The 11,196-nt window shown below is 42.5% G+C and overlaps 1 protein-coding gene across 1 annotated transcript in view; it reads left to right on the top strand.

Annotated features, from left to right (window-relative positions):
- The first annotated feature begins 1,657 nt into the window (after nucleotides 1-1,657).
- The window catches only part of slc2a11b (solute carrier family 2 member 11b), a 50,429-nt gene continuing 40,890 nt past the window's right edge, over nucleotides 1,658-11,196 (top strand). Inside the window, exon 1 of the mRNA XM_043715976.1 lies at nucleotides 1,658-1,735. Within this exon, the coding sequence (XP_043571911.1) occupies nucleotides 1,682-1,735 (54 nt within the window). The 5' untranslated portion in view covers nucleotides 1,658-1,681. The remainder of the gene's footprint in view (nucleotides 1,736-11,196) is intronic.

Here is an 11,196-nt window from a genome sequence, read left to right as displayed (position 1 = left end):
CTTGGAGTGATGATCACTAACAATCTGTCCTAGTCCACCCACGTTGATGCTACAGTGGAGAAAGCACAGCAATGCCTCTACTGCCTCAGGAGGCTAAGGAAATTCAGTATGTTCATAAAGACTGTCACCAATTTTTATAGATGCAAAATAGAAAGCATTCTGTCCGGATGCATCATTGTTTGGTATGGCAACTGCTCTGCCCAGGACCGCAAGAAACTAAGTGAAAACAGCCTAGACCATCACGTAAGGCAACCTTCCGCCCATTTACTCCATCTATATTTCTCGGTGTCTTGGAAAAGCAGCTGACATCATCAAAGACCCCCTCCACCCCAGTTATAATCTCTCCCAATCTCTCCTTTTGGGCAGAGGATACAAAAGCTTAAACACACATACTAATAACTTCAAGAACAGCTTCCCTGCTGTAATGAGACTTCTGAATGGACCTCTCAAATTTTAAACTTAATGTTGATCTTGCTCTTTGTGCATCTTCTCTGCAGCTGTAACATTGTATTTCTCAGTCTGTTCTATTACCCTAATGCACTTTGTATGGTATGGTCTTCCTGTACTGCACACAAAACAAAACCTTTCGCTGTACCTGTGTACATGTGACAATAATAAATCAAAACACAACAATGTCCCTTCTTCCTCAGGATTCTAAAGAAATTCAGCATGTCCATAAGGACCCTCATTCACTTTTACAGATGTATCATAGAAAGCATTCTATCTGGGTGTATAACAGCCTGGTATAACAACTGTTCTGCTCAGGACTGTAAAAAACTACAGAAAGTTGCATGCACAGACCATCACGGAAGCCAACCTCCCATGGACTCCACCTACAATTCTTGTTGCCTTGGAAAGGCTGCCAAGAGCATCAAAGTTCCCTTCTACGCTGGTAATACTCTCTTCCAACCTATTCTGCTAGGCAAAACATACAGAAGCTTGAACACATGCACCAACAGGTTCAAGAATACCTTGTTCTCTGCTGTTATTCGACTGCCAAATGGACCTCTAATTTCCAATCTAATGTTGACCTTGCTTTTGTGCATCTCCTATGCCATCATCACCTTGCTGTAAGCACCCTATGGTCAGTATGATCTTGTTTGCTATGATCTGCTCACAAAACAAAATTTTCACTGTACCTAAGTACATGTGACAATAATAAATCAGATCAAATCAAATCAAAACCTGGCTGACCCTCTAGTGCAGTGCTGAGGGAGTGCTCAGTGCTGCCTTTGGTTGACGCCACAGATGCCATTATAATGGTTTGAAGAGTGAGTTTTCCCCAATGTCTTGAATATCCCCGAAGTTTCTGTCTGCAAATTGCCTGCTCATGTCTCTTTCCCAACGGCTGGAGATTTATGTCCCGAGATCATAAAACGTGCTCCATAAAGGCAAGTATTTTCTCTCTTTGTTAAAAATGCACGGGACATATTAATATTCCACCAAATATCATTTGAGAACGTTCAAAAGAAGAGTCTGTGGAACTAGAAACGTTAATGTTTCTCTCTCCCCAGCATCCGCACCATTTTGCTTTAAGTCTAGAGTTCTCTCGGGTCGACTTCTAAGACGCGCTCGTTTGGTGCAAAGTCCAATCATAGGGAGGTGGGTGTAGTTTTTAACTGTTTGTTTAACAATACAAAACCAAATGTAACAGTAATACAAACCATTTAAACACAAGACAATGTCGGCAGCAATGGAAATCCCAGAAAGTGACATTCATTTCCAGAAAAGTAAGGTAATGGGTCCTTCTCATTTCTCGGTAACACATTAATTAATAGAATAAAAAAGGATACTCATGACTAACCAAGGAATGCCAAAAGCTCATGAATTCCAGCTAACGTTTCTAATTGTAAATAAAACGAAAAATGTTATATTTCGCAATATTTAATACATTGAGCACGTCACTCCTTAATTAAATTATGGGAGCAAGTTTGAATGGGGCGATTATCTCTCTTATTAATGGTAGAACTAAAAAAAAGTTACTGTTTAAATTTATTGAGAAAGATGCCCGGGAAGCTAGAGAGGCGTGGATTGCTGTCTGATTTCTGGCGTTTTTTGAAGTGATGTGCTGGAGATTTGAGGAACTTTCGCAGATGTGTGAGGATGAAAACGATGGAGAGACAGAGGTTACTGAAGGGGAATGCAGAGGAAGGTGGCAGGGTAAGTCCCACAGTGAGACAGGCAGAGAGAGGCGCAGAGAATCTGTTTCACCTTGATAGATATTGTAAGTTTCTCTTCTTGTCAGATCCTTGGGCGAAGGGAATGTTTGAAATCAAGTCAAGATCTTTGCTTGAATCAAAGGTGTAGGTGGCTGTGTGTAACTCTGTGGTTGGGGAAGTGGGGGGCAGAGCGAACGGGTGACCAGGAAGAGATGAACAGACATTACATATCTATGTTACGTATATGCATTTTGTAATAACATATGTATGTTGCGCATTTTGTATATGCATTTGTTGTGTATTACCATAAGTATCCGTGTTTAGCTTTTATGCTTGCTTTATAGTCTATATATAGATTGTTTCAAAAGCAACAATGTGTGTTGGGTAAATGACATCCCACCCAACGGGATTTCTGACAGAACTGTATTGCCAGTGTGCAGTGAGGCTGGACTCTGACTTTGACAATTACCAGATACTACCCCAATCAGCAAATGGAGAATGTCCCATGTCTTGGTCCATTCAATTATCAGACCCACTCTGTGCCTCAAATGTATATAGTGTCTTGCATAAGTAAGAAATGATTAGAGACAACATGGTTTTGTGCAAGAGAAATTGTGTCTCACAAACTTGACATGAGTGTTTTGAGGAAGTAACCAGGAAGATTGATGAGAGCAGCCCTGTAGACATTGTTTACTTGGACTTTAGTAAAGCCCTTAACAAAGTTCCACATGGTAGACTAATTAGTAAAGTTAGATCACACGAGATTCAGGGTGATTCAAAAATGGCTTACCGGCAGGAATCAAAGAGTGATGTTTTTCGGACTGGAGGCCCATGACCAGTAGTGTTTTGCAATGATTGGTGCTGGGTCCACTTTAGTTTGTTATTTATATAAATGATTTAGATCAGAATGTAGATGGTGTGGTTAGTACGTTTGCAGGTGACACAAAGATTGGTGGTATTATGGACAGTGAGGGAGGTTACTTAGGGTTACACAGAGATCTTGATCGATTGCATCAATGGGTTGAACAGTGGCAGATGGAATTTAATTTTAATAAATATGAGGCATTGCATTTTGATAAAACAAACAAGGGCAGGACTTATTGAGTTAAAAGTAGGGACTTGGGTAATGTTATAAACAGAGAGACCTAGCCTTCAGGTACATAATTCTATGAAATTTGCTTCACATGGAGTTAGGATATTTAAAAAGGCATTTAGCACACTTGCCTTCTTTTCTTAGACCCTTGAGTGTAGGAGTTGGGATGTTACGATGAGGTTACATAGGACATTGATGAGGCCTCTGCTGGAGCACTGTGTCTAGTTCTGGTTGCTGTGTTATAGGAAGGATATTGTTAAGCTGGAGCGGGTTTGGAAAAGATTTACCAGGATGTTACCAAGAGGGTTTGAGTTATAAGGAAAGCTTGGATAGGCTGGGACCTTTTTTGTCTGGAGCGCAGGAGATTGAGGGGTGACCATATAGAGGTTTATAAAATCATAAGGGACATAGATGGGATGAATGGCAGGTGTATTTTTCCTAGGGTGGTGGTTTGCAAGACTAGGGGGATATTTTTAAGGTGAAAGGACAAAGATTTAAAAATGACACGAGAGGCAATTTTATTTGACACAATAGTTTGTGTGTGGAGTGAACATCCCAAGGAAATGTTGGATGCACGTACTGCCACAAGGTTTAAAAGACATTTAGATATGCACATGAATAGGAAATATTTGGAGGGATATGGGCCAAGCGCATGCAGGTGGGACTAGTTTAGTTTGGGATTATGTTCGGAATGGACTAGTTGGACCGAAGGGGTCTGTTTCTGTGCTGTATGACTGTAACTCTAAATGCCTTTAGCCTTTGCAAATTTGTTTTTCTTGATATGCAAAGACTATACAGAGCTTTAGTACCTATGTACGTAAAGTTTTTTTATTGAATAAAGTACTTTTGCAATTGATTAAAGAAAGGAGCTAACTGGAAAAGGTAAAACAGGTGGCAAGTGTATAGCAGTGAGAGGACATTCTGCAGAGTGGTGAAGACAATGGGGTGATATCTTATTTTAAGCAATGTTTAAGTATTGGGTGTGCAGAATGTCACCAGAAGCTTTTCATTTTTAACATTAGTTAGTGGGAGGTGAGAATCCTTAGAAAAGTCAGAATTTATTGTCCATCCCTAATTACCCTTGAGACAGTGTTCAACAACTAACAAGGTCAGAACAGTTTGGTCTTCTTTTATAATAAGTGGTTTGAAACGTAGAAGCCTAGTCCACTGAGACCAGAGCAGAATAAGCTTTGTCTGTCCTCGTTTCTGAAGATTGCGCTTCCGTTGGATTAGTCTCCAGCTTCTGCAGGTTGGCTGACCAGGAAACGTGCCACTCTTACTGCTTGCCATTGGGTGAAAATCAGCCTCTTTCACCATGTTATGAACACTCCATCAGTAAGGACACTCCTATTGCATCAGCAGATCTCCAAGGTTAAAACAGATACAACTGACTTTTATGTAATAATGGTCTCCTCGGGTCACTTCTCTGGAGCTCTTAAGATGTGTCTTTTCTCGCAGCACTCCCATCCCCATCACCATAATGTGAACCCAATCTGGAGGCCTCAGTTCTTTGCCCAAAGATGGGTCTGACCCCTAGCACCACCAGCTCCACCACAGACAGGGTGAGGAGCTTAGTCTAGCATCCACCCTCGCAAGGACAGGGAGTAAACCTCGTGCTTTTGGCACCAATCTGATCCGCACTAGCCGACTTAGCTAACCGTTCCTCACTGAGATAGAGTTTCTGTGGCAATGTCCACTGTTTTTTTACATTTGTGTTGTAGCTCAGCACCCCTTGGACCATCACACCCTCGACTCCACTGAACATATTCTCCAGTGACCTTCACAAATTCTCAGCTGAGTAGTCAACACTGTCCCTGCTTTTTGTATCATCTTCCAATCGCCCTACACAAAGATAATCCTTCCCTCCTTTCCACACAATACACCTTTCACATTCAGAACTCTCTTTACAGGATGGCGGCCCTGGACTTTATTCGTCACTGCATACCCACCTGTACCACTAGGAAAAGGATCTTGTTCCAGGGGTTGTAAGTCCCAGGAATATTCTGTTGTGAGAAATTGAGCTTCTGAGGCATTGTGCTCCATGAAGACCCTGTGCTAAATGTGTCGAAGCCTTGGAGCTGGATCTCCAGTGTCCATGCACTCTTCCCCATAAAACAATATACAGCCGAAGAGTGGGAATTTGTTGCTGTTGGTGATCTTGCTGGATGTATTGTGGTCAGTATCCCCATTTGTCACACGGGAGACTGGAGTTCAATTCTCCAATGGAGAGAAGTTGATGTATTATTGATATCAGGAGATAAAGGGATAGTATACATAGAGCTAGATGATCAGCCATGATTTGTTTGAATGGCAGAGGATGCCTGATAAGATGGATGGCCTTATGCAAGTCCCTATATTCCTGGTCAAACGGTGAGCCACATAACCTCCTTCCATGTTGCAGGGAAATGCAGGCCAAAGTGATCAAGACAGGTAAACAGACCTTTTGCAAGGCATGTTCTTGTCGAGCAGTGAAGGCACATTCTCAGAAGACATGCTGTCAGCACCAAACAGCCTCTCACTCAGAACACCTCAGTTCCACTGAAGAAGGAACTTAACAGGTTGAGTCTTGCGAAAGGAAATTGTTGCAAAGACTGTCGGAGCCAGAAAGCATATTTAAGACAGGAGGTAATTACATACGCAGATATGGCATACTTAACCATCAGCTCCCTCGGGTTTCTCCAATTGCCTACACATCCACCTGGGTAAAACCACATTGAGTGGGGTAGTGTAAGAGAACCCTGAGCTTATGTTAATTTTAAGGGACTTAATATCCCTTATGCACATGAACCTGCTTCTATGTCCCTCTCTATCCTTGGTAGTTAAGATGCTGCCCACTAATTCTGTCTTCCCAGTGTTTAATTTTAATGTGAACATCATCATAGAATTAAAATAAAAAGCAGAACTCAGAGTGAAATTTCATTATTAATGTCTTGGTAAAGTTGTTGGGTGGCTGATGTACTTTCGAATTAATCAGGCAAGTTGGTGGAACATTATTTTTTAACTTTTCCTGAGCATGGCTTTAAATCAGGAAAATTAAATTTCTCTGGTTGTTTCAGTCCTTATGGTACTACTGTTTAATGAATTGGGTTTTGGACTTTGTGAAGTCAGATGGAACGTTATCCTTTCTGTTCTGTGGAATTTGTTGATATCCTTGCAGAACAACTAAAAAAGAAATAATTTATAAATGCATAGTTGATAAAACACTGACAGCTGATGAGTCCCATCTAGTCCAATTTAGACAAGCTCCAAATCACAAAACTGCTTCATTAGTTTCATAGAGTCATAGAGATGTACAGCACGGAAACAGGCCCTTTGGTCCAACCGTCCATGCCAATCAGATATCCCAATCCAATCTAGTCCCATCCGCCAGCACCTGACCCATACCCCTCCAAACTCTTCCTGTTCACATACCCATCCAGATGCCTTTTAAATGTTGCAATTGTACTAGTCTCCACCATTTCCTCTGGCAGTTCATTCCATACATGCACCACCCTCTGCATGAAAATGTTGCCCCTTAGATCCCTTTTATATCTTTCCCCTCTCACCCTAAACCTATGACCTCTAGTTCTGGACTCCTCCACTCCAGGGAAAAGACTATTTATCCTATCCATGCCCCTCAGAATTTTACAAGCCTCTATAAGGTCACCCCTCAGCCTCCAACGCTCCAGGAAAAACAGCCTCAGTCTATTCAACCTCACCCTATGACTCAAATCCTCCAAACCCTGCAACATCCTTGTTAATCTTTTCTGAACCCTTTCAAGTTTCACAACATTCTTCTGATAGGAAGGAGACCAGAATTGCATGCAATATTCCAAAAGTGGCCTGTACAAATGTCCTGTATAGCTGCAACATGACCTCCCAACTCTTGTACTCAATACTCTGACCAATAAAGGAAAGCATACCAAACGCCTTCTTCACTATCCTATCTACCTGCAACTCTACTTTCAAGGAGCTATGAACCTGCACTCCAAGGTCTCTTTGTTCAGCAACACTCCCTAGGAACTTACCATTAAGTGTATAGGTCCTACTAAGATTTGCTTTCCCAAAATGCAGCATCTTGCATTTATCTGAATTAAATTCCACCGGCCACTTCTCAGCCCATTGGCCCATCTGATCAAGATCCCATTGTAATCTGAGGTAACCCTCTTCGCTGTCCACGACAGTTGCAATTTTGGCGTCATATGCAAACTTATTAACTATATCTCTTATGCTCACATTCAAATCCAAATCATTTATATAAATGACAAAAAGTAGTGGACCCAGTGCCAATCCTTGTGGCACTCTACTGGTCACAGGCCTCCAGTCTGAAAAACAACCCTCCACCACCACCCTCTGTCTTCTACGTTTGAGCCAGTTCTGTATCCAAATGGCTAGTTGTACCTGTATTCCATGAGATTTAACCTTGCTAACCAGTCTCCCATGGGGAACCTGGATTGACCTAATCTAGTCAACTTAGATATTGTACACAAGTACATTGTGCAAAGTTAAAAATATATTTATGATGTTGAGGTGCCAGTGTTGGACTGAGGTGGGCAAAGTTAGGTCATAGTCCTGGTGACGAAGGAGCAGGGCTCCGAAAGCTTGTGATTTTAAATAAACCTGTTGGACTATAACCTGGTGTCATGTGACTTCTGAAAATGTATTTGCTTTTCCCTTTTCTCAATTCTTGATCTCAGAGGTCATGTGGCATTTCTCTCCTACAGATTTACAATAGAGTCTGTTGTATTTTTATATGACCTCCCTTCTAATAATTTACAGTGGTTTATGTCTATATCTTGCTCAGAAAAGGATCATTCTAATAATTATCAAAAAGAAAATAAGCCAGAAGCCACAGGAGTTTATGCAGGAGAAATAAGTAACATATCAAGTGAATATCATGTGTTCTTCCCTGGGGATGAAAATCATGTTATGCTTCATTCACAACAAGTTCTGATTGATGTCATGTGGCTGTTATTTGCAGTATTTTCATCACAAGGAGATGGGTTTCAGTTTTTTCACATTGGCAAAACCACTTAGCATGAGATAACATCAATACATGACTGCTAGACCTAAGCGCCTCTTATGAATAGCAGATTGTCTGTCTGGTGTTTGATTAGGAGCAGGGAATTAAGATTTAGATGATGTACAGAAGAGATGATCAAATACTCTATCAAATAGTGGAACTTGCTGGTCTTGTGTCAGTCCCTGATATGTAGCAGAATTTTAATTTTAAATTGTTATTGGTGATTTTTGTCACTCCTGCGAAAGGTCTTTTGTTTATTTGGAGTAAGCAAGATGGTGGTGGAGTAGAACGGTGCAGTCAGAGTTCATCTGCTCTGTCAATTCATTTTTTTTCCTTTTTTTCTCTCTCGTGTTTTTTTTCTCTTTCCTGTCCTTTTCCCCAGCCCTCAGCAGAGCTGAGGCAGGCAGCGACCCAGAGCAGAACAGAGACGGCAACAGCAAGCCCAGAGTGAAGCTGACTACTGGTTGGGAGCCGGTGGAGCCCAGTCAGACCATAGAGTCATAGACATGTACGGCATGGAAACATACCCTTCAGTCCAACCTGTCCATGCTGACCAGATATCCCAACCTAATCTAGTCCCACCTGCCAGCACCCGGCCCATATCCCTCCAAACCCTTCCTATTCATATACCCATCCAAATGCCTTTTAAATGTTGCAATTGTACCAGCCTCCACCACTTCCTGTGGCAGCTCATTCCATACATGTTCTACCCGCTGCATGAAACAGTTGCCCCTTAGGTCCCTTTTATATCTTTCCCCTCTCACCCTAAACCTATGCCCTCTAGTTCTGGACTCCCCGATCCCAGGGAAAAGACTTTGTCTATTTATCCTATCCATGCCCCTCATCATTTTGTAAACCTCTATAAGGTCACCCCTCAGCCTCCGACCCTCCAGGGAAAACACCCCCAGCCTGTTCAGACTCTCCCCATAGCTCAAATCCTCCAACCCTGGCAAAATGCTTGTAAGTCTTTTCTGAACCCTTTCAAGTTTCACAACATCTTTCCGATAGGAAGGAGACCAGAATTGCACACAATATTCCAACAGTGGCCTAACCAATGTCCTGTACAGCCGCAACATGACCTCCCAACTCCTGTACTCAATACTCTGACCAATAAAAGAAAGCATACCAAACGCCTTCTTCACTATCCTATCGATCTACGACTCCACTTTCAAGGAGCTATGAACTTGCATTCCAAGGTCTCTTTGTTCAGCAGCATGCTCTAGGACCTTACCATTAAGTGTATAAGTCCTGCTAAGATTTGCTTTCCCAAAATGCTGCATCTCGCATTTATCTGAATTAAACTCCATCTGCCACTTCTCGGCCCATTGGCCCATCTGGTCCAGATCCTGTTGTAATCTAAGGTAACTTTCTTCGCTGTCCACAACACCTCCAATTTTGGTGTCATCTGCAAACTTACAAACTGTACCTCTTATGCTCGCATCCAAATCATTTATATAAATGACAAAAAGTAGAGGACCCAGCCCCGATCCTTGTGTCACTCCACTGGTCACAGGCTTCCAGTCTGAAAAACAACCCTCCACCACCACTCTCTGTCTTCTACCTTTGAGCCAATTCTGTATCCAAATGGCTAGTTCTCCCTGTATTCCTTGCTAACCAGTTTCCCATGGGGAACCTTGTCAAATGCCTTACTGAAGTCCATATAGATCACATCTACCGCTCTGCCCTCATCAATCCTCTTTGTTATTTCTTCAAAAAACTTGGTCAAGTTTGTGAGACATGATTTCCCCCGCACAAAACCATGTTGACTATCCCTAATCAGTCCTTGCCTTTCCAAATACATGTACATCCTGTCCCTCAGGATTCCCTCCAACAACTTGCCCACCACCGATGTCGGGCTCACTGGTCTATAGTTCCCTGACTTGTCCTTACTACCCGTCTGAAAGAGTCGCACCACGTTAGCCAACCTCCAGTCTTCCGGCACCTCACCTGTGACTATTCATGATACAAATATCTCAGCAAAAGGCCGAGCAATCACTTCCCTAGCTTCCCACAGAGTTCCAAGGTACATCTTGGAACTCTGTGGCGGCACGGTGGCACAGTGGTTAGCACTGCTGCCTCACAGCGCCAGAGACCTGGGTTCAATTCCCGCCTCAGGCGACTGACTGTGTGGAGTTTGCACGTTCTCTCCGTGTCTGCGTGGGTTTCCTCCGGGTGCTCCGGTTTCCTCCCACAGTCCAAAGATGTGCGGGTTAGGTGAATTGGCCATGCTAAATTGCCCGTAGTGTTAGGTAAGGAGTAAATGTAGGGGTATGGGTGGGTTACGCTTCGGCGGGTCGGTGTGGACTTGTTGGGCCGAAGGGCCTGTTTCCACACTGTAGTGTAATCTAATCTAATCTGATCAGGTCCTGGGGATTTATCCACTTCTATGCGTTTCAAGACATCCAGCACTTCCTCCTCTGTAATATGGACATTTTACAAGGTGTCACCATCTATTTAGCTACTTGCTATATCTTCCATATCCATTTCCACAGTAAATACTGATGCAAAATAGTATCTCCCCCATTTTCTGCAGCTCAATACAAAGGCCGCCTTGCTGATCTTTGAGGGGCCCTATTCTTTCCATAGTTACTCTTTTGTCCTTAGTATATTTGTAAAAACTCTTTGTAATCTCCTTAATTCTATTTGCCAAAGCTATTTCATGTCCCCTTTTTGCCCTCCTGATTTCCCTCTTAAGTATATTCCTACTGCCTTTGTATTCTTCTAAGGATTCACTCGATTTATCCTGTCTACATCTTACATATGCTTCCTTCTTTTTCTTAACCAAACCTTCAATTTCTTTAGTCATCCAGCATTCCCTATACCTACCAGCCTTTCCTTTCACCCTAACAGGAATGTACTTTCTCTGGATTCTCGTTATCTCATTTCTGAAGGCTTCCCATTTTCTAGCCGTCCCTTTACCTGCGAACATCTGCCCCCAATCA

This window comes from Chiloscyllium plagiosum, chromosome 25 (assembly GCF_004010195.1).
Source record: "Chiloscyllium plagiosum isolate BGI_BamShark_2017 chromosome 25, ASM401019v2, whole genome shotgun sequence".
Taxonomy (NCBI): domain Eukaryota; kingdom Metazoa; phylum Chordata; class Chondrichthyes; order Orectolobiformes; family Hemiscylliidae; genus Chiloscyllium; species Chiloscyllium plagiosum.
Note: the sequence above shows the minus strand (reverse complement) of the source record. Positions and strands in the feature narration are given on the sequence as shown.